Below are 24,559 nucleotides of genomic sequence, written 5' to 3'. Positions count from 1 at the left end.
AGAGGACGCATGAGGTTATTGTACTCTGTAAAATAAGACCTTATAGAAATGTATACATTAGTAGTCATGGGTTAATGCTTAAGACACAACTAGCCAATGAGAAGCCCTGGACATTGGCCGACAGCATTGTAACTAATAGAGTCTCTGTGTGTTATTTGGAGTTGGCATGGCTCTGGAACCAGGCTGGCAGGAAGAATGCTCATTACAATTCTTCTAAAATGTTCATTTTTGTAGCACAGGGAAAATATGTATGTGGGAAGACAGCATATTTTACTTAAAGGTTATTAAATTAGTAGATTTCTTCCTGTTTTGTATAATTAAATATTTTCATACATACTTAAATTTTCTGATTGCATCACCCAGGTGGAGAGATTTAAGACTAAATGTATAAGATTCTTGACCTTTGAAATAATTATAGTGTAATTTAGTGTCATCTAATATTCAAATTGCCAAGGGTTTTCATTATTTTTAAAGACACTTTTCTTATCATAGGGATGGTAAATGCTAATATGTTTTAGGTGTGCCAGTTATAGCTATATTTCTCTATAAAAATTAGGTTTCAACTAAAATATTGTTAAGAGGTTTTTCTTTTCAGGGATGTTTGATAATTTATTTGTACTCTACACTTGATATTCTCGAGTCAGTGTTTGTAAGAGGTACACATTGAATTTCAGCATCTTATTGAACATAGATGCTTAGAAAGACAGTGTTGGGTCTACAGCAGCAACTGTGGGCATCTCACTTTTACTCTTGTGGAGGTGGTGTGGCCTGATGTTTAGAATACAAGTTATGGAAATAGTCTACCTGGGTTTGCTTATTGGCTCCACCATTGACTTGACCAGGATATGTTCGGGGATGAGTTGTTAGCCTGTTTGTGTTTCAGTGTTTTCTCTGGAAAATGGGTATGTTATACATACCTCTGTCAGAGGACTGTTGTAAGTGTTCAGTGAACATTAGCGCTCTGTGAGCATCATTACTAAGGCGTCCTGGTGTGGGTGGCAAGAAGGTATGCTTTCCTGGCAAAGGTGCTGGCTGGGGCCTTGAAAGATAAGGTAGAGTTGAGTTAGAGAGTTGAAGTCAGACTTTCTTTTTTTTCTGTTAATGTGATACAATACCCTACAAAATGCAGTTTACAGGAAAAAGGCTTTATTTTAGTTCAAAAATTTCAATTATAGTCCATTATAGCAAGGGACTCAAGGCAACTGGAACTTTAAAAAAGTCACTCTTGTCAACAGTCAGTGCCAAGAAAAATGAACATAAGCATGTATGCAGAAATGTTTATTGCTCAGCCCTCTTTCTTTATAACTGTATGATTTAGAACTGATACCCTGGAATGTTGTTGCCCACTTGGGTTTGGTTTCCCTACATTTAATCTTGTCCGACTGTCTCCAACAAAGGCCCCTCTAAGCCCATCTAACCCAAACATGTCCTCACTAAGACTCTCTTCTCAGGTGATTTTATACTGTGTCAAGCTAAGAGTTAAAACTGGTGGTCAAACAGAAGGATCCAAGGGTACAAGGAGTTTTGTGAATTAATACTGTGTTAATACTGCGTAAATAATTTGGTCTTGTGGATAAGGTAATGTGGCAGAAATGATGCTGGAGTGAACAGGAAAGAATCATTGCACAGGTGGCCAAGGTGTCTGTTCTGAAGATGCATACGCATTCTGTGTGACTTGCTGAAGGAGTCACTGTGTAGGCTACATTGTTTCATGCTGTATTTTCATCCCATTGTTTAGAGCACCCTTAGGTGCACTTGTGTAGGTCTGGGCACCTTCTTACTTGGAATAAGCACCTCAGTATGTGCAGTGGCCTTCACTTTGATTCTCCTACAGCCCTCCTGTGCTTCAGTGATGACCCATTTCAGTAAGTCAAGTAATACACGGTTTGAGACTTGTTGAATTTCAGAAGTTAACAGGCTCCAGTGGAGGTGTCTGGACCTGGGGATGGACTGAAGCCCAATCTTTGTGGTTTTAACTTCTTCTGCCCTGCCCTTCTTTACATTGTTCTCGGAGATTCTGACTCTACGACCTTGTTTTGCCCCTCCCAGGCTCCTCCTCTTCCTTCCTTTTTAGGCATTTCTCTGGACATTCATATTGTGACAGGTTTTGTAATGTACTAGAAGTTTGGGCATCCCCTTGCCAATAGCATGTCCTCAAGGAAACTGTTGCCCAACTGATGAGTTGTTGTTCTTGTTATTATTAGTATTAGTATTTTAGGTTTTACACAATTTACACATTCCAAAATTTAAAACCTGGAGTAAAGTGTCAAAATCTAAGTTAAGCTGCTCATTCAGAGTTTCGTAACACTTTAAAACCTTTGGTCTTTCCCCATACAAAAGGCACTTCCTACAAGTGTAGATATAGCAGGCCAGTTTTTAGTGTGGATGGATAATAATAGGGGTTTATGATATCAGCACAGTATTATAGTCAGAGCATCCAGATGCAGGCTTTTCATGGCTTGGAAAAGACATGTCATGGCATTCCTCAAAGTACTTAATTTTCCTGGATGATGTTTTGATTGGTTGTGTTCTGTTTTCTAGGGCACAGTGTTTTCCAGTGCATGTCAAAATACCATTTGGGGTAAATGGTTTAGAATTATGCTTTCCAGTGCAGTATTTGTCAGTGCTTTGGAGAACAGGAATTAAGCTAAGTCCACTGCTCATTCTGTACACCAAGTGGAACAGCAAGTAGTGTGTGTGTGTGTGTGTGTGTGTGTGTGTCTGTGTGTGTGTGCATGTGTGGGTGCACACATGTGCATGCATTCGTGTGTGAGTGCTTGTGTGGTGTAAGGTATTGTTCTTTTTATTTATTTGAAATATTTAAATGTTTAAGAAATTATAGCAATTATCAGAAGCTTTATAATAAGTATTTCTGTAAAGCCAAAATAAAACATCTACATAACTTTATTTAGAATTTAGGAAAAAAATAGAAAAGCTTTGACAAAGTTCTGAAACTTGAAAGCACACCACACACAACCACACATACACACACACACACAAACATACACACTCACCACCACCATAAAAATATTGAAAGCATACTCAATTCTCTCTGTTATAACCCTTTGTTATAATAATCAACATCTTTGCAGGCTATCTGGAATGGTGTTAAAAGCTGCCAGCTGTGTGTGGAGGTCATCAACGGAATTTCTGGCTTTTGGTTTAGTAGTCAGTTTGTCTTAGGCAACTGATAGAATCATTTAAATTAGCTCAGCATCCACTCAGGAGATGGGTGGGGAGGAAATCAAACAATGGAGATACAGATAGATCAGCCAGGAAGCTTTAAGGGGGTGGGGTGCTTGGGAGTTGAGAGCAGTCAGAGCCAAGAGAAATGGAAAGAGCCGAGGAAACCTATGGTCCTATTTGCACATCATGCTTTTTAGTATAATTTTTAGTAACGTGGTAAAAGCTCTAGGGGTGTGTATGTGTGTGTGTGTGTGTGTGTGTGTGTGTGTGTGTGTGTGTGTGCTCTGTCTGTTTTACTTTTTCCTTTCTTTTGTTTTGATACCAGTTCATACTCTATAAGCACAGTAGGCAATTATACAGGAAGATTTGTTCTTAACCTAAATTGTGTGCCACATGTGGGCAATAGAAGCCCTGGAGGTGGTCATCACATGGGTTCCAGATAGATGGGCAAGTCTTGGTCCAGGAATAATTCTAAGTAGAAGAGGAACCGAAGTCACATGCTCATTCTAGGCAGTACTGCCATTACTTTCCTATTTCCGGTCATTGGGAAAATGACTGCAAATTACAAAATCAGGAGGAATAGCTGAATGGATTTGGCAGCTGATCATGACTGGTCTTATATGTGATCAGTCTGAAATAATTCAAGTGGAAAGTTCCAAAGCGCATTTGGAAACACACTCATGAGGCTTGAGAGAAAATGTAGGACAGACATTCTCTTTAATATTTGTTCTTACAGAGCACATATTTGAAACTGTGAAGAGTCCATTCTTAAGTAGAGATTTCCAAGTGAAGGTCGGAGGTGTCAGACCCCCGGAGGCTGGCCAGTTTGCTGTCATGGGAGTGTAAGTGCTAGAGCCGCTGGAGACAAACACAGTAATGTCATAGTTTTCTCCAGAGACAAAATCAGACAGAAAGTAAGTCTGAGCAATGCCACACTGACATGGGAACCTGGAAGGATTCAGAGTTGGAGAGAAATGGAAGACCACTTCGTTGAAAGGAAATAAGAAAGGTGAGAAGACAAACCAACTATATAGCCTATTGTCAGGAGTCCAGGGAACAAACACTCTAAGAACATGAAGCGGATCTTACCCACTTGTACCACATTTTGTTGGCAGGTGAAGTAAGATTAGTTCTGAAATAATCCTACTGGATTTAACAGCTTGGATATTATTTAATAATCTTCTAAGAACCATTTTCATGTAGCAGCCAGAGTAGTGTGGATCACTGGTATGAGTAAACACACGAGCAGAAGAACCCTTGTAAAAATAAAAACCAAAAAAAAAAAGTAAGTGAAAAACAGACCAGGACTAAAGTACCGAACTAGTGAACTGGTTTTCTTGCGTTTATATTGTTTTGTTTCAACATGAAAAAGATTTGAGTTTGTTTACATAGGGGTGGAAAATATCCATGAGAGAGAAAAGGGAGGAAGATTTAAAAAGGTAATTAGCATACCTTTTTCACAAGCCAGCACATAATTCTCTTGGAGTGTAGATCTTGAGTTCAGCACACTAGGCTAAATAAATATACAAACATTATCCAAGCAAGAGAATTGAGCAACCAGAGAAGCATTTGATGAATCACGGACCTCAGGGGCGCTGCTCTGTATGTGATATATGCTTGGTTAATGTTAGAAGCCTTCTGAGTAACCTCTATGGATTGATATGGGATGAAGGTTTGCTGATTCTCAAGTCCCCACTCCTATGTAAGAGTACTAATCCCATTGAATGGAAGGCATTAAAAGAGTCGTGTTCATGACTGTCACATTTCTGACTTTTGTGTCTTGGTCCACATCTCCATGGGATTTGATACCTTTTGGAACTGATATTCATGAGGCCATAGGTTGAATTTAGTCACAGTTTTTAAGCAAAGAATAGCTAGCAATGAAGCAAGCCATAAAGTGAACAAATGGTTGCAGCTTTAGAACTTGTATGTAGGAAAGATGAATCAGAAAACCACTGTGTAAATCCTGACAACTAGAACACAATATGTTGATTGTAACATATGTTTAAAGATGTTTTATGACAGTATTCCCAAGGATATGTGAACAAGTGTTACTCACCCCAGATAAGAAATCAATGACAAACCTCAGTATGCATACCACCAAAGTCCAAATTAGTGAAGCAGTAAGTTCATTGAGGTTAATTGTAGGTATATGTGTGAGGGGATTCTTAGGGGAGCAGACATACTTCAAAAGCAGCTACTTCACCCAAGCCCATCCTGGCACAGGTGACAACTCATAAAAGATAGAAGCCTGGAACATAGTCCACAACCCACAAACAACTCAACAAGTTGGAGTGTCCTTTCCAGATAGTTCAGTTTTGTCTTTGCCTTTTCCACTTAGCTTAGCTTCTTCCAGGCAGCTCAGGTTGTCTGGCAGTGTTTCCCATCCATTTCTACAGCTTACATATATTTGGGAAAGAGGGCCCTAGTGAATCTGGTCAGTTTCAGTGACTTCCTGAAGCTATTGAGTTGTATATTTCTTGAGTTTTTGTGTTTTCCTTGAAGTGTGGGTGTTTCAATTTGTGAGAAACTGCTATAGCACAAAAGCAAATGTGTGCTGTAGCATGGTCTACTCTTCATCAAATTAGTATCATAGCATAGACTTGAAAATATTGATATTTAAACTCTACTTGTGGACTGTGATTAATTGTGGTTTTGTCTTACACAGTAACTGTTGGGTTACTGAATTAATTTAAGAATCTGATAAAATTGTTCTTTTTCTTCTAAGATTTAAAGACAGATAATAAAATCTTGTTAGCTCTTGTGGTATCCCTGCGGTAACTAAGAGATTAGATATATGTACGTATTTTACTTGAAAATCAAATGTTTCTAAGAACTGAACTGATGATGGGACTTAATGAGCCACGGTGGCAGGTTTTGATTTTGAGACAGGATCCCCTGCTGCAGGTATTAATGAAATTGTGCTGACATGATCTGATTTGGTGATTTTAAACATTACCATGTCTTATTTGCTGAGAGCAGTTTACTAGTACAAAACACCCAAAGAAAGGTTCTTTGTTAGAGCTCTTGCCAGGACTCAAAGGGTAAGTGAGGGGTTAGCATCAGTGTGGCATTTCTGGAGGCCATGAGATGTTGTTGCTATGGATATGGACTGATTGTGGAATGGACTCTGATGAAGAATATGCTTTCAACAGAAGAGATAAAAGGATTAAGGATGATTCCCAGCATTTTAGCCAGAGGAAGAATGGAGTTGTCACTAACTTATGTGTGATACTGGAGATAAAAGAAAGTTTGGTCTTGGGGTAAGAACAAGTTTGGTTTTGTTGATTTTGGGTTGCCATACTGTATATGACTGTTGATTTACACTGAGTTGTAGGATGGGGAGCTGGAGTGTATGGTATGAGATATTTTCAATGGGCCATAAAGGAAGAGTGTACATAATGGCTGACTCATCGTAGTCAGGATGAAGGGAACAGGAAATAAAGTCTAAGTGTGGGTTTGCCATGATTCATTGGGAATAGAGTGTGTCCAAAAGGCCAGCATCCTTTGGACACTTTCCATATAATCCTAATATGGATTCAGGGTTAAGAACTACTGCCAAGAAAGAAAGTGCCGAAACGTCTCAAGAACAGAATTCTGAACCATTTCTTTGTAGTGTGGAAGACAGCAAATGAAAAAAAAATGGGTGAGAGCACAGGTGACCTAGACATCCATCAAAAAGGAATAGACAGCCATCTGTGAAACCAACTGCAGAAAGTGTTTTGATTGTGGAATGAGTGTTTACGAGTCATGTGCAACTAAAATTTCAAGACAGTCACTGAGATTTACTCATGGAGGTCTTTGGTGGGTAATTGTACCAGTTACTCTTCTTATTGCTATGACAACATACCCAACAAAAGCAATTGAGGAAGGGTTGATTATGGCTTACAGTTCAAGGGTAGGGTCTATGATGGTGCATAATGATGAGGTTGGGCAAGTCAGAGGGGAGAGAATTAATGACACTGTACTGTGTTGTCAGTGCATGTGTATGTGTGTCTGTGTATGTGTGTGTGTTAATACATATCAAATTTTTAGATCACGAAAATACAATGATCATTTCTTGAGAACAGAGAAGTCATGATTGCAGGAATCTGTGGCAGTGGACACATTATGTCTGCAGTCTGCAGGCAAAGAGATTTATGTCGGTGTTCACTTAGGATTCTCCTTGTACTCTGCCCACTGTCTCCATTCACTGCCAGTCTTTTCCCTTTGTTCAAACCTTTCTAGAAACATCTTTTTAGGCACAATCAGTAAAGTGTTTTCTCAGAGATTCTAGATGCACTGAAGTTTTCATTTTGAATTACAGTTGCATAGATGCATAAATCATATATGCTGCTTATATTTATTATGGAATTACAGTAACTATCTAATTGCTACCAGATATTCTCAGTATATTTACAAAGAAACACATATTTATTGTGCCTTAACTTTTGATAGTATAAGTAATTTGACATCATTGATTATCTCTAATGTTCTGTGTATTTTAATTCACATATTTAACATTTTACCCATGGCACATAAAAAACAAAAAGCAAACCAAGAAACAATATGGAGATACTTGCTCTTGCTCCCTTAAAGTCCTAACATTTCCTTGTAATGAAAATAATTTGTCTTATAGCATGCATGTGTTGTATATTTGTATAAACTGTGCATTTTTCACACTTTAGGAAAAAAGACTTTTCAAACAGCTTTTGAGGGGACTCTCAGTAATTTGAAATGATACTATAGGGCGTATGCCGATAGTCACCTTAAAAAAATCTATAGCATCCAAGCAGCACACACCTAATTTCCAGCACCCGAAAAGCAGTAGCAGGTGAATCTCTGAGGTCAGCCTGGTAAACAGAGTGAGCTCCAGGACATCCAAGGCTATACAGAGAAACTTGTCTAAATAAAATAAATAACAAAAAACCCTACAGTAAATTTCTAAGTGTTATTTTCATGCTTATATTTCCAAGCCATATTTTTACCAAACCTAGCAACAACAGTTAGAGTGTAAGAGAGAAATAGAATATGTGACTTTTATATGATATATTTGAGTTAACATTATTTAAATCTCTATAGATAAATACAAGAGAAAAACACTTCAAATCAACCACAACCTAGTGGCACATTTCAGTACTTTTAGGCAAATTTTCACATGTGATTTCAACTGATGCTTAGTGAGTGTGCCCTCAGGCCCCTGCAGAGAGTGGGAGAATTGCTATTGGTGTCCCTTCCTCTCCTAGAATTCAGTGAAGAGACATTGAGGAGGTAATTTGCAGCAGCTGATCAAGTGGGCGTGGGAGGCAATAGGAGGAGCAAAGTAGAATAATTCAAAAACAGTTTGATTGGGGAAGTAAATCCTGCACCCCATTTTGAGGGAGAAGAAAAACAGACATGTAAATAGTAGTTGTTGCTTAGAAGACTGAAAAATCAAGAGTTTGGGGAAATGTGAAGATAATTGAAAGAAAAGACTACAGTGGATTAATACACAGTTTTCCAGAGACATATTAAGTCTGTCTAAGTTTCTTCTGTGACTTCTCTGGGGAAATCAATCTAGAGCAAGTGGACCTCCTGGGGACTAATATCCCCATAGCGTAGCATCATTTAAACTTGACACAAGAAGTTGAAGTTTATTTTTTTCTTAATAATTATACTCAGTGAGTGATGCGGAAATTGCATTTTGGAGTGACAAAAGAATAGTTATTTTAGAAAGAACATTTCAATATCCGAGGTAGATAACTCCTGGGGGTGGGCGTTTGTGAGTTGTCAAGAGATCTTCCTGTGAAACTGCAAGCCAGCTTTACCGTCCGCCACTCAGGTGACTGGCATTGAGTCACTGGTACATACCAAAGGACAGCCTGTGTGCTAGACTGGGAAGGGAAAGTCCCAATTTTTTAATCAGGTGCTTCTTCTTTTATATTGCTTAAAAAGGACTAAAAAGGAGAAGTTTTAGAAATACATCTGAGGGCAGGAGGAGTGGTTCAGTGATTAAGAACACCTCCTAACCATGTAGTGGTGTCACACCCTTTCATTCTAACTCTCAGGAAGTAGATACAGGCGGATCTCTGTGGAGTTTGAGGCCAGCCTGGTCTACAAAGTGAGTTGCAGGAGTTCAGTGACACTGAGATACTCTGTCTTGGAAAAACAACAACAACAACAAGAAACACTCCTTGTTCTTTCAGAGGATAGGAGTTCAAATCCTACCACCCATGTTGGGTAGAGTTCAACCATCTGTAACTCCAGTTCAAGTGTATCCAACACCTTCTTCTGGTTTCCAAGGGCATCCTTGCCTACCTTCAAATATACTAGTACAAATACATGCATGTATCCTTAACTAAAAATTAGAACTAAGTCCTAAACAATTAATTCTGAAGCTTGACTCTTGAAACCCAATTTTCTATGAAGGTAAGTTTATCGCCTATTTATCTAGCATCTATCCATCATCATAATCTATGCATCTAGTATCATGCATCCATATGTCTGTCATCCATCTGTCTGTCACCATCATTTGTGCCATCTATCACCTACCTATCAATTATACCCTTATCCACCCACCTACCTAACACTGTCACCTATGTGCTTCGTACACCTTGGCCACAAGGTGTCTTAGTGAAACTTCGATCTACCTTGTGACCCTGGTATTACCTGGCATACCTGCTTTCTGAAACACAAACCCATATTGCACTTTCAACTTCTGACTTTTCCAGGGAGTAACACTACTGAAGAGATCTTGATGGCCTTAAAATCAACTCCCATTATACTCACGTGGTCTTTAGTCTGAACAGGGTTCTTAGAGTCTCTCAGCAAAGAATGTGTGCCCCAAACTCATCTACCACCTCACTTTTCAATCCTTGGCCCCTGGAATCCAGTGTTCTCAACAGTGAGCTCGGAGGACAAGCAGGCCTGACCCCTCTCATTTTGCACAGTGGTTATCTCATTCTGTCACTTTACAAGGACAGAAAAGGCCACCATCTTTTCCTCAAGGTCTCTCTGCCCCATATCCCCATTCAGGCTCACCTAATTCTCAGCCTCAGCCTGTTACCTCTACTTCAAAGAAGAGTAGCTTGTCTTCCAGGGAAAGTTCACTTCCTGCCACTGCAAGTCTTTCCTTACATATTGCTGGCTGGAAACGTGTGTGTGTGTGTGTGTGTGTGTGTGTGTGTGTGTGTGTGTGTGTGTACATTTGAGCTTGTGTGTTATGTTAAGTGTGTGTGCATGCATATGAACATGTGTGTGTGCACATGCATGCCAGTAAATGAATTATGTATGTTATGCGTGTGTGCATGCATATGATGTGTGTGTTTGTGATCTTTTTGGGGTTACTCATCCTTTTGCATTTCTGGTTCTGGTTCCCTAGATAGATAGATTTCTGATGTTTGTGGCCTCTTCTTTGTCCCTTTTCTGTCACTCCTTATCTCTCTGCTATTCACCTACACTCCTACCATATCCCTGGAATTTCTCTGGCCACAGTACCTGACATACCTCTTCAAACATTTTTTCTTTCTCTTCCTTTTATGGTACCTCCCTTCCCCCGTTTTTTTCATTCTTTGTTAACTCCTATTGTGTGAGTTTTCCCGGGGAGACTTAAACAAATGTCTGTTCATTCCAGACAGGGCACCATGACACATCAAAGAAGTGATTCCATTCACCTTGGTGAATAGTGAATTTCATTGGGGGTGTTTATAGGACCACCTGTGAGGATTATGGGGAACTTATAGGTGGCTACATATAGGAAGAGACTCCTCCCAAATATTAACTGTTTATGGCCCCCCAGAGCTGCCTCATCTCCCCAAGGGAATATAGTGGGCTAACTCTTGTGAGGGTTCTGTATGGATAATCACAGCTGTTCTGATTTCAAGACATGAACAGCCATAATATATTAAGACGACAGTATTCCACAACCACTCCCCACCTCTGCTAGCTCAGCTCTCCCGCTGTTCTCCTCTCAAGCCCCTTTACTGTCTTTCATCTCTTCTCTTATTGCTCTATACCTTTTCCTGGGGAACTGCACAAAGCCATTTGCTGTATAACTGTAGCAACTTCCACTCACTACAGCTCTCTCTGCTTCCCAGGTTCCAGGTCAGGCATCAGCTCTCCTTGAATACTGGTGTAAAGTAAGTCATGTTGGTGCCATGTCACACTGCAAAACACCCTTATAACAAATCTAGATGTCTTCCTTAGTAAATGGATCCAGAGACCAGGAAGTGACATTTGACTATTCTCTTTTCTTTGCTACCTCAACCAGTGTCATATCAAATTCTATCATATATCTCTTTAAAGTCACCTCATGACCTCACTGATGCTATGATTGTGACTGTGTGTTCTCAATGACTCCTTGCTTCTGACATAGAAAATTGAAGGGTTCCTTCCTGATTAACCCAGCTCCAGAAAATGGAACTATCACATAAAAAAAACAACAAAACAAAACAAACAAGCAAAAAAAATCAGAATACCCTTGCTGCATTCCTTTGCATAACTTTCCTGCTAGATGGAACAACCTTCAACTCCCCCCTCTTTTTTGGTCTCAATAGCATATCTTCTTCAAGACGTAGCTCATGAATCCCTCTGACTTTCCCCATCAACCCTGTGCTCATTGCTTTCACCGTTCACAGTTCTATCTTGCAAATTTAAATTGACAGTGAATCTTCTACTCATTTCTCTTCTAAGGATAATCATAGCAACTATCTTACACAATTTTGTGTTTAATGAAGATGCATTTGTAAACTACTCCTGGCAGTGCCTGGAAAATAGGAAGCACAATGTATCAGCAGTATGCCAGCCTGATTTGTCAGTCCTCCCCTAGCTCTATGGCTCTATCAGAACCTGAACAGTTGTCATACTATACTGCCACTATGTTCTCTGTAAGTACATGTTCCTGAGACTTGTCTGTATACCTACACCAGTGTCTGTCTTGCAACCCAGTGCTCAGTAAGTTTTGTTGGATTTAGTCAAGGCCTTCTTTCTGTGTTCTTCCACTGAGAATGAACAATGAGAGTATTTTGTCATTCAGGATTTCCTACTATTTTCCTTGCATTTCCTGCTATTTTGCCAGTTTCAGAAGTCTTCTCTTGTTAATACTACCTGACATGTATGTCTTCTGTGGGCAAGAGGATATAGTTTATATGTTGGCTATAGCCCAACATTTCCAGAGACTACTTCTTCTGCCTGAAGTCTCTGGTATGTCATGGTTCATGCATATTATGGCTATCCAGTCCTCGGGCTCATCCGGAGTTTAGTGTGCTTTTATTCAGCATTAATTAACTTTTCGTTGTGCTTTAACTATTTCAGTAAGAGCTGGGACAGAGATGAGTAGGTTAGAGTCACCTGGTGACATGGATCAGTGCTTGCTTAACAAACATGAGACTTGAGCTTGAGTCTCTAGCACCAATGTAAAGTCTAAACATGGTGAATACATACACCCGTAACACCAGCATTTTAGGGGTTGAGGTTAGAGTCTCAACAGTGCTCTCTGGCCAGCCCGACCAGCTCAAAAATTCTGAGATACTCTGTTTTGAGTGGATAAAGAGGAGCGTAATGTAACAGGACACCTGATGTCACACTCTGGCTTCTGTGTGTACCATGGATACCAACAACTTTACATTTGTGCACAGACAGACAGACAGACAGACAGCACACACACACACACACAGAGGAAAAGAACAATGCAGGCTGCATTGAGATACAGCTCAGAAGCTAAGAACACTTGCTGCTTTTGCAGAGGAACTGAGTTTACCTCTTACCACACACATCACGTGGCTCCCATCCCTATGTAACTCTAGTTCTGGGAGGTCTGGAACTCTTTGGGATTTCTTGAGTTCCTGCTGCTCTCTCTCTCTCTCTCTCTCTCTCTCTCTCTCTCTCTCTCTCTCTCTCTCTCTCTCTCTCTCTCTCTCTCTCTCTCTCAAATAAAAATAAATCATTTTTAGAAAGATAATTGAATATTGAAAAAACAAGCAAGCAAACAAACACAAAAAGCAAAATAATGGCTCTAAAAGGTCAAGAGAAGACCCTAAGGTAGACTTACAAATCTATTTATAAATTCTTTTGGATAATAGATTCCACTGTATTGGGGTCTTAGCACTTCAGAGGAGCCTGGCTGTTGTTACCCCTCCACGTATGCACATGGATACAGAGTCAAGTGACTTGCTCAGGAGTTCTTAATCCACTGGTGAGACAGCCAGGCTGGCTAGTCTTAACTTCCTAGCATCACAGTCCTCCTGAAGAGCATGACATTTGTCAACTGTGCCACTTAGTGAGGACAGAAGGATGACTACACACTGATGTCCTTTTGTCTGTGGGCCCCCAAGTATGTTTTTTCCTGTTGTGCTAAAAGTCTGGTTCAAACAAACACAAACAGGCTTCACCACCTGGAAACTTACAGCATTTCCTTTTGTCTGTCGTGTGAATGGCAGCAGCAAGTAATGAGCTGTGACTGAGGGAAGGCTCAGTTGGGGGGTGGCGGGGATGGAGTACAGGGAATCAGCTCACAGAGAGGGTTTTTATTTTTATCTTCTCTTCCACAATTTAAAGTAATCGACATGCCTGCAATTTGTCTTGTTTAGGAGGCCAGGTCCCGAGGCTTCTGCCACATTTAGGACACTGGCAAACACGTCTGTAGGTTATTTTGGCTTCAGAATTGTTGGGATACTAAATTCAGATGGAGATATGTACACCATATAATTTGTGTGTCATGCTGTCTTGTGCATCAGAGGCTGGTGATCGCGCCTTTGAAAAAAACATCACATCACATTAACAGATGAGACAGGGTGAGACAGGGTGATTCGGAAAGACTAGCAACCATGCTTGATTCACAAATTAATTCCATAAATAATAGGATTTACCTCCTGTGCACCGCTTTGAATTGTGCTTTGGTGTCTTGTCCCGTGGTAGTGTCTCACTCTGTCTGTCTCTTCATCTTGCCTGGTGTGTGTGTTAGACTGCTGTGACTCTTTGGTTAGGGGCTGTCCCTTCTGTCAAGGCTAGGGAACACAGCCTGGGCCCTTCCTAGATCAGACTTCTCCTGCCTGTAGGACATAGTGCCTCCTGCTGGACAAGCTGTCATGCCTCTGCAGGAGAGAGCCAGGCTGCAGCAGTAGCCTTGTTTGGCTATTTATACAATTTGGATGGCAAAGTTGCCCTTTGTATTCCTGCTGAGCCCTGGCCAGGCAAGTTCCCAGAGAAATGTGTCCGATCCCTGCCCTGTGACATCCTTAGTCTAAGTGACTCAAGGGTTCTTTTGTTCTGCGTGTGCACTTATCTCTGCCATGGAGATTTTGGACATAGGCAACCTGTAATAGACTATTTTAACTGACTGCCTAGTGTGTTACTTTTCTTATTATCACCATCATCATTTCAGTTACAGTGGAATGGGCACGTTATCCTGGGCCTTTTGCCATTAAAAAAAAAGAAAGAAAAAACCTGGCTTCTTTCAAAATATGCCTTGCACAATTCTTAAACCAAAGTTATAAATAACAAGAAGCAAGCCAAAATTTTAGCTATGACATAAATGCAGTTTGGAAAATAAAATTGGGGAAAATATTAAATTTACCATCTGGAAAGAAGTTTTCCATAATTTTTATTCATATGTGTTTTCATTAAAACTAGAGTATTTACTCTCGTTTGTTTTGTCCTATCCATAAGAGGCATTATTACCACCTTGAGAAGACTGTGGGGCATTACTCTTTCCAGAAAAACAATACTTTCTTTATACTTATGTTGGATGTGTGTGTGTATTCCTACTTATTATGACATGCAGAGAGTGTGTCAGAGGACAACTTATGAGAGTCAGTTCTCTCCTATCCCATGGATCTTGGGAATTGAACTTAGATCAGCCACCTTGGGGGCAAGTACGTTTTACCTTCTGAACCATTTAGCCAGCCTTCAAAATGTTGTGTGTGTGTGTGTGTGTGATTAAATAAAGTATTATAGATTTTCTTGTCCAAAACTTATACTTAATCTTACATTAGATATATTTCAACTGTCCAGCTTAAAAATAGCACTGAATGCACTCAACTAAAGCATAATATTACCCTTTCCTCCCTGCTTTCTAGCTTCTGAAGAAAATAGATAACGACTGAAATATGGAAAACTAGACTATTATTTTGACATCTTCTGCTGTAGCCAGACACAGATTACTAATTTTTTTGGCTAGCTTTCTGTTTCACTCTTCTGTAGTGTCGGTCTCTTGGAATTACATTTTGGAGCTTTCTCTGCTTTTGTGTCTGAGCTATGAGCAGAGTTTTCCCCAGACCTTCTTGGATTTGAGGAGACTGGTCCCAGCTTGGTGTAAAACTGATGCTGGTGAGACACAGGAGAGTTGTAGTCTTCCTAGATTCAATATTCTGACACCTTCACCACTATCACCAACTCCACCACCACCACAACCACCACCACACTGCCACACTCCTAGCTCTTAGCAAGTGCCCACCTGCTAATTCAGTAAACAAATGCTATTGTTTCCACATCTCAGTCACTCTCTATTCAGACGCTGACTTAACTTCACATGTAAAATGTGTTGGACAAGTATCTCTGACCTAGCAAGATGACTCAGGAGGTATAGGTGGCTTGCCTCCAAACCTGTTGACCTGAGTTCGATCCCCCAGGACCCACATGCTAAAAGGAGAGAATGATCCCAGTAAGTTGTCCTCTGATCTCCATACATACTGTGGCAAACAAGAACTTGCAATTACATACACGTCATATATACACACAGTAAAGAAATAATAAAAATATGGTAATTGTGTCGTCGTTGTTGTTGTTTTTCATTTTTTGAGACAGGATTTCTCTGTGTAACAGCTCCAGTTGTCCTGGAACTCACTATATAAATCAGGCTAGCCTCGAACTCACAGAGATCTACCTGCCTCTGCCTCCTAAGTGCTAGGATTAAAGGCATGCACCACACTGCCTGGAGAAGACATAATAAATCTTAAAGACACATGTCTAATACCCAAAGCTCCATGCCTCTTCAGATTTCTGTGTTAAACTTCTATAAAACAATAATTCCTCTGATATGGGTGTTATCTTCCTAAACTTTGAAACAACTCTTCACACAGACCTCTTGAACTAGTGCTGTAATTTGAGACCAAGAGATTTGGAATGCTTAGTGCATTAGCCGTGTACAATACTGGCAACAGAATAAAGAACAGAGAGAAAGAAGAAACACAGTGGCATGCTCTCTGCCTGTAACCTGTAGGTAACCCCTCCCTTAGACTGGGTGGATCCCAGAATTTGGATGTGGGGTAGGGGAACTTTTGAGGAGTCCCTTGGTGGGGTGCAGGAGGACAGGCTTTCTTTTTTTCACTAATATTCTTCTGAATTTGTTTAGGAGAAAGAAGATAATAAAGACTATTGTTCATTTTCCCAAAGTCGGCTCTGCGTGGAAAATACAACTCTTCGCTAACTTTCTTTTTAAAAACCTTCTGACCTAGCTCACTTTCCTCGCCATTAGGAAAATGTTGCCTCTGTTTTCTAGCCATGGCCCAGAGCCCGAGGGACTGCCATGTGCCAGAGGGCTCTGTGCAGCCAGGGCACTCTAGGCCAGCAGGTGGTCAGTCTAGGGCTTGGGGCCAGGTATACCACGCATCCCTGGTCTTCATTAAGGCATTTGCTTGCAGCCGAGCTGCTGTGCCCTACCCACACACATTTGAAAACCAGAACTCCCTAGAGATGATTGTGTCTGGGCCCTACCAGCTAGATGTTTTGCAAAGGCTAGACACTCAGCCATTATGGCTGTGACCTGCCTGCTTTCTCTATTAAGAAACAACAAACACAGCGTCGTCATATCTGGGAACAGTGATGCAATATCTGTGACCAGGAATGCCCTCTGCCAGTCAGGCCCAGCCCCTGTATGGTTTGTACCACCACTCAGCATGGAGGTGGGGAACTCTGGATACTCTATACCTTGGATGGTAAAACTAGAGTCAGACCTGGTCTCAAAGCAGTTTTCTCAATAACTAGTGACCTATCACTCTGCAAGTTCTGATCCAGCATTGCTTCCTTGGCTTGCAGAATGCTAACATGCCTCTTGCTTCTCAGCATCTCCCTTACGTGTCCGTTACCCAGAAAGGAAAGTATTTTCAAGCACTTTAAGTCATAGGAAACTTTATTACAGATTAATCAAGATAAGATCGTACAAATCTTCCTTCACTCAAAAATGGGTTATGGGTGATTCTGAGAATTCTCTGCTCTCTGCTAGTTCCTGTGTTCCACTTCTGATGCTGGGGTCTTTGTTCCAAGAAATTAAGAGAACCTGTCATACCACGTCTCATCAAGAAGCAATGAGAAATGAAAAAGAAAAAAAAAAGACTTGTCTATAGTAAACCTGACTTTACCATCCTAAGTATTGTTTGAAGGCTCTTGATCAACTGTTTGCTCTAACAAACTGCCTCCCTGATATCTTTATTTCCTAGTGTATTTGGCCTTATACTGATCAGATAAATCAATCTGGGATGCTTTCATTAGAAACTGGCGGTTCTCCCAAACAGAGCCTTCAGTTTCGTTTTCAACAAAACAGAGCTCCTGAGATCAGTCACAGACTATTTCCCCCAGTAGCTAAGGCCTGTTTATGGTTTTGGATGCTACCTTAGGGGTGGTGTGAGCCCTGCAAGATGGGCAGTTGCACAGGCGTACCAGTGGTGACTTTGGCTTGGGACAGTGACAGCAGTAATTCATAACAGTATGTTTTTGTTGTATTTGCCGATGCTGTTTAAGTCTAAAGTCCTGCTAAAGATCTCCTTTTATGCTTTCTTCTTAGCACCTTGGCTGCTGCTGTGTTCCTTTGTTTTTGCTAATTTTACAGTAGCTGTCAGTCTTGTGCCGAGTCTGCCTCTCAGTACACTGAATTGCACAATTCTTGCTTGGCCCAGTTTAGGATCGGCAAACTTCCCAGAACCCAGTTGGCTTCTTAAAGGTTAAACAGTTTTGGCAAAAACTGCAAATCATGACTGAATAAAACCATAAAAACTGAAAACCTCAAGGACCCAGGGAAAGGGAATTTTTTTTGGACAGTGAACCACTTGTAGGCAGAGGCCTCATCTTTTTAAAACTTTGTTTCTCTGTTCATCTTCCCGAACTTGACTTATTTATTTGATTTTTTTAGACAGATCTTCTCTATGTACCCCAGGCTGCCCTCAGATTCATGATGCTCCAATCTTGACATTATAAAGTAAAACGTATGCTACCTTCTCAGATATTTTCTCCTTTTGTTGTTGATGTGGTTTGTTGTTTGGAGGCATTGTTCTGCTAAAGTCAAGGTTCCTCTGGAGTTCCTGCTCTTTGCCTCTACCTCCCAATATGGTGCTTTTTGGCATGCTCTACCAATGAAAATTCTTACTATCAATTCTTGCTTTGTAAATCCCCACCATTTTAATGTCTTGGGTGGCCTTTGACTCCACTAGCCAGTCATAAATACTGATACAACTGTTTGTGCTCAGTGTCTGTGAGCTTTTACATTGTGCTAAATCATAATTTTGGAAAAGCAAAAACCCTTTTGGCAATTAATGAATATGACTGTGTAGTTGATGTGCTAAAATTTAGGAATCCATTCTTTTATTTCTCTGGCAAGGAGACGATGAACACACTTGTGCAGATATCTTATCTGATATCACTGTAATCATTACAAGTTTTGGTTTGTGGCTTCCTTAGGTGCTTGTTAGTATACTGGCTTTCTTTGTTTATGTTTTAGAGGCTCCAAAGTGCTTGGGTGTAATTGGGTTTTAGTTGTTGTGTTAGTTCTGATGGCTCCCTATTAACCGTGTAGATCCATGCCTTTCAGGTGATGGTGAGTTTAGTGAACTGTAATTTTCCTGTAACAACTTCATCTTTTGAGGTGTCTTTCTTCTTTGGGTCTTCCCCCTGCCATTTAACTCATGATCTCGGGAGGCTGAGGCATGTGGATCTCTGTGAGTTCGAGGCCAGCAAGGTCTACAGAGCAAGTTCCAGGACAGCCTCCAAAACATTACAGAGAAACCCTGTCTGGCAAAACCAAACCAAGCCAAGCCAAAACAAAAAGTATAAATATCCCAGATCTTGGGCAGATGTCTCAAATATTAATCATATGATTCTATTACATGTGTTAAGGGATCAAGAAATCACCACCAGGTAATCCTTCAATATGTCCCAATTTTTTAAAGAAATATGTTAGTAGTATGTATAATAAGTATACTATATGGCATTTTTGTTTTTTCCTATCAGTTTATAAAATATGGTGTTACTTAGGAAGGCATCAAGAAATGATAGAGATTAAAGTACTTTGTCACCAGAGGTAAAGCCACTTTATAATTTTTGGTTTTTTCTATCCTTCTTTTCAGAAGTACCTAAAATGGGCAATTATAGTTGGACCCAACTAGAGAGTCTCACTGTTTCTCTTAAAATGTTTTTGTAACAAAAAAAGAAAAATGAAAGTGAGTTGATTGGAAAAGAAAACATGTGGATCATGGTTTAATGGACTCTAGTTTAAATATTGAATTAATGATTAACGTGTCTAATATTTTTATAAATTTTCTTTCCAGTTTTGAAGCCTATGTGTGGAACAAATAAATACATTTTCTATTTTGGAAATTTATTTCAGCAGAGTACTACTGAGAACAGTAGGTTGTAGGAACAATTGGTAAGACATACAGAGAAGTGATACCAGGGACCAAGAGGCGTGACACAGTGGGTCATAGTGATAATCCAACACACATGCGCAGTCATGCACGCAATCGCAGCTCACATTTCTAGTCCAGTGTCTACATCTACAGGTCACTCATCTAGAATTTAACTTGAGCTCTTTGGTGTACATCTAACTCACAATCAACAACAGAGGTCTAGGGCGGTGTATCATTTGAGCTGTAACTGGGACCAGTTATTTTTTCCCACAGTCTTTGGATGACATGTATATTTTGTGTCCCTTCTCTCTCCACTATGTGCTCTCCTCTGGCCTGTGAATGAAGACTGTTGTGTCCACTGTATCCTGGCCTGCTTGTTCTGTGAATTCCTGACCCTCTGCAATATTGTCCTTGGACAAGCTTCATGTGGCATCTGCACCTCCGAAGCCTGCTGCTGTTGCTGTGGCGACGAGATGGGTGATGACTGCAACTGCCCTTGTGACATGGACTGTGGCATCATGGATGCCTGTTGTGAATCCTCGGACTGTTTAGAAATCTGTATGGAATGCTGTGGCATCTGCTTTCCTTCATAAACACTTATCTTTTGTTTGTATTAAAACTGGAGACAATTTTACAATATTTCTTGTAGGAGAAAGAAAAGCACATGGTAAGATTCTCGTGAAGCAACTCAGTGTTTGCACTGTTAACTCATTTTTAAGTAATCTCCGAAATTCTTTTTCTGTCACTAGACCTATGTGGTTTAATATGTGAAGTTTTGACTAACTGGCTTTTGAAGCTTCTTCATAGATGATAATAATTTGAAGACATTTTGACACACACAGCCAACAATGTTGTAATCTTCTTTCTGTTGACATATCTGTTTCTCCTAATCATTTTCAGCAGCTCTTTGCCCTAAACCCGACATTGCTCTGTAGGTATTTCAACCGGATCGCTTATCTTTGATGTTTATCTGTTAGAGGTTAAAAGTGAATATTCCTCATTCTAAGTAAGCACACTCATTGGGCAGAGCTGCAAACAGATGTGGAGCTTTCCATGTTGGTCTCTCTGTGCGCTTCCCACCTCCAGTGTTCTATCCAGAGGGTGCTGAGGGAGGTCCTTGTGCTCTCTCAGAGCAGCAGGCAGTGTAGTGGAGGACAGCTGGGTGGGAGCTGTAAAGAGTGAACCAGAAGGTGTGCTGGCGTCAGAAGTGGAAAGGAAAGAGGCCAGAAGAATAAACAGAAGTGAAGAACAGGTCTTTTCAGGAAGGCTTGAAGGAGGGTGCGGCACTGTGGATGCCTTAGGATGAGCTACTTAAATATGGGAAAAAGTTTAAGGTCGGAGGCCTGAACCGTCTTATGTTCCGAACAAGTAAAAAGAATGTGCCTTCACTGCACATTTCAGCAACACGGCTTTCTTAAAACTGTAAAATCAGAACTAATGCAAATATGCACTTTTCTGCACATAATTTAAGTGTTATAAATTTTAATGAAAACATAATACCTTGTTAACATAACTATATTTTACCAAAAATGTAGAACACTTTTTAACAACTTTCATTTAAATTAGTTTTTTTAAGATTAAAAAAATCCCAGTATTCTGATTTGAGGTTTTTCCAAAGCTCACATGTATTTGAAAGATTTGGTTCTTTATGTGGGAGTGTTTAGGGGTGGTCTATTTATTTTGGTTGGCTTATAGCCATAGTCTTTGTATTTCACAAGCATGTGCATCTTAGATCGGCTACGGGGGAGCTCAGATGTCCAACACCACCCCCAGGTATCAGTATTCCAATTGTGTATTAAATTATGCCAATGTGTCAGGTTATAAAGACACTAAAAGTATATAGAAGTATGTGTGTGATGAGACTAACTACATAGTAATGGATTCAGCTCATATGAAAGCTGAGTGTTCAGTTTCACACACATTCTCCCATGAATTTTTTTCCCTTCAAATTTAAAATTTGTTTACATTGACTAATTCTTTGTAGGCTCTTGAAAATATATTTGGACTAGGGGTTCTTTCCAGTTCCATTTGAAAACAATTCATTTTAGGAAGCCTTTAGCCAACCTAGACCTCTAGACCTTTAGGAGACCTGAAGTTTTGTTTTGTTTTGTTTTTTCACATGAGGAATAAGAATGCTCACTTTTCCTTTGAAAGTAAGCCTAGCTTATAATTAAATTATTATTTTAAATAGTCTTTGAAAAAGAAATGCAAGTGAATCCCCTTCTAGTGCAATTTATGCACGCATTCACTTTAAAATGTTGGTTTAAATGCAATGCTAATATACAGCTGCCTTCTTCATTTGGTGTGTCAAATACAATGGGAATCGTAGTATTTCTATACCCAACGTTCGCTTATGCTTATGTCATAGGATGAAGAAAAGCATCTGTTTGTAGATAAGCCTCCTAATGATTGTTGGAATATTTGACTTGTTATCCTGTAAAACTGTTTAACTGATGGGTTTGTCTGATGCTCAAATATGCCACACTATGATTTGCAAGGTAAATGTTAGTGATTTAAAATGTTTTTCTGTAATACTGAGCATTGGTGAATACTAGAATTTAATTTCCATAATACATGTAGGACTTTTCTTCAGTTCTCTACTCCTGGCAAGCCATTCCTTAAGGCATCTTGTATAATTCAAAAGAAAAATAGGCAAATGTGAAAACAGTTTCAATATATTTTAGGATTTTAGTATGTAGTGTTTTGCTGAATCCTATGGCCGTCAAGACTAATTGCTATAGTTTACAGTTAGATATTCTGTCACTTATTAAATGTGGCATATTTTCAAACTGGAGCTGTATTACCCTGGATATTGTAAAATTTAAAAAATTAATTCTTTATTGTGCTGTAATATCCTTTTATACATAATTAATATGTTAGTTGCCTTATATTTAAATAATTTCAATGATAATGTAAAACCTGAAAAATCTCTTTACCCTTTTATATCTCTTCCCGAAAAATTTCCTAGTCTGTCTTTCCCAGCTTCTTATGTAGACCACAAGGCTCATGCTCAGTAATAAACTGAGAAATATATGCGGTATTTTATCCACAAGTCATTGCTGCCCTGTTATGAAAATACAGTGTTCTTTTGAATATTCACAGTGTAAAATATAAGCTTCTTTTTTCCTGCTCTTCCTTCCTTCATTCCCTCCACCCGCCTTTTCCCTTCCTTATCTTCTCCCTTCTCTCTCTCTTCCTACCCATTTTCTCCCTCCCTCTGCCCATCCTTCCCTTCCTGTTTTCTTCCTTTTCTGAGATAAGATTTCATACAGTAACCAAGATTGATTTGCACTTCATTATATAGCCCACTGTAACTTCAATATCAAAGCAGTCCCCCTTCTCAGCCTTCCAAGTGCTGGAATTAGTCATGAATGACCCACTAGTATTTACTTTTTTACTAGACTGATTTCATTTATTTATCTAAGAAATTCATTTTAATTTATGAAACTGAAGAAATTGTTTTGTATATGCTGACACTGAATGGCAAGCTCAAGTATTCCAAGTTACAAAATTGGGTGTTGCCTTCAATGAATTTTATGTAAGACCCCATTGTCAGATGTCTTTCTACCTGAGACAACTATGGCAGATATTTGGAGATGTTTTGAAGTTGAGATTTAACAAAAACAGTGGTATAAACTATTCATGAGAATTTGTTTTTACATACAATACATCCTGACTGCAATCTCCCTTCCATTCCCTCCTATCAGTACCCCTCCCAAATTATTCTATGTCTCTACAGTGGGCTCCTGTAACGATTTTACTCTTCTAAACATTAGGTGTTATCTGACCAGATCAAAGAATGGCCATGTAATAACTTTTCATGCTCTATCCATAAAATCTCCATGCTCAAGTTCTGTACACCCAAGATCACTACCTAACAAACAAGGCTCCGGCCAAGGAACTGTATTGCTTGCCTTCTGCAATTCTACTTAGTTCTTAGGTATATCCATATTCCTAATCAATCATTTACTAATATAAAATTAATATTTGGTACTAATTAATAACACAGCTAAGATCATTTTTAATTTAACACTTCAAATCCTTCCACCTTTTCAATTACTTGTGAATTATAGGTCCATAGGATTGCTTCATCTAATCTGAGAGAAAATAAGATTTCATCAAATGTTATTTTTCCCCTCTTCCTACACTAATGCAATAGCATGCCAATTTGTTTGAAACACTGGTTAATATATGGCTAGTTTTTCCTTCACATCTACTTATGTTTCAACCAAGTGTTTTTTATTGCTGGGGACTCCTTGCAGTGTTCATCTCTGTAAGTTTTTGGTATGTGAGTGAATCGGTACTAGGTACCCCAAGGAAATAACATGATGCTCAGGAAATTTCAACCCAAGCAAGAAGCTTGACATATCTGGGGGAGGACATTAGCTCCTGAGAGAGGCTTCCATTAATGCTTAACTATTTAAGATTATTTTTAGAGGATTGGTTTAAAATAGAAAAAAAAGTTTATGGGAACAATGGCATTGTTGTACAGCCCTAATATGGAAATTGGTTTAGCAGAAATGGTCACTGGTTACTTCATTTACCATGTATGGTACTACTAAAAAAATTCCCAGTGAACAATGTTACTGCTTTTCCTTTAAAAAGTCCATATCTGTGGAGCTGGGAAAGTGGCTTAATGTTAAGAGCACTTCTTGCCCCTTCAGAGAACCCATGTTCAAAATAATCTAGGTTTGGTTAACAGCACTCACACCAGGGCACTCACAACCACCTTTCTAACTCCAGTTCCAGGGGACCTGACACCCTCCCTTGACACCTGTATGCACATGGTGCATGGAAACTCATGC

The 24,559-nt window shown here is 39.6% G+C and overlaps 1 protein-coding gene across 5 annotated transcripts in view; it reads left to right on the top strand.

Moving 5' to 3' along the window:
• Window positions 1-22,787, top strand: part of Mdfic (MyoD family inhibitor domain containing) — a 79,440-nt gene extending 56,653 nt beyond the window's left edge. For all 5 annotated transcript variants that reach the window (XM_021233501.2, XM_013121146.3, XM_040728535.1 and 2 more), the window contains one exon: window positions 20,100-22,787. In XM_021233501.2, the coding sequence (XP_021089160.1) occupies window positions 20,100-20,347 (248 nt within the window). In that variant the 3' untranslated portion in view covers window positions 20,348-22,787. The remainder of the gene's footprint in view (window positions 1-20,099) is intronic.
• The last annotated feature ends 1,772 nt before the right edge of the window (window positions 22,788-24,559 follow it).

This window comes from Mesocricetus auratus, unplaced genomic scaffold (genome assembly GCF_017639785.1).
Source record: "Mesocricetus auratus isolate SY011 unplaced genomic scaffold, BCM_Maur_2.0 Super-Scaffold_100019, whole genome shotgun sequence".
In the NCBI taxonomy this organism is placed as follows: domain Eukaryota; kingdom Metazoa; phylum Chordata; class Mammalia; order Rodentia; family Cricetidae; genus Mesocricetus; species Mesocricetus auratus.
Note: the sequence above shows the minus strand (reverse complement) of the source record. Positions and strands in the feature narration are given on the sequence as shown.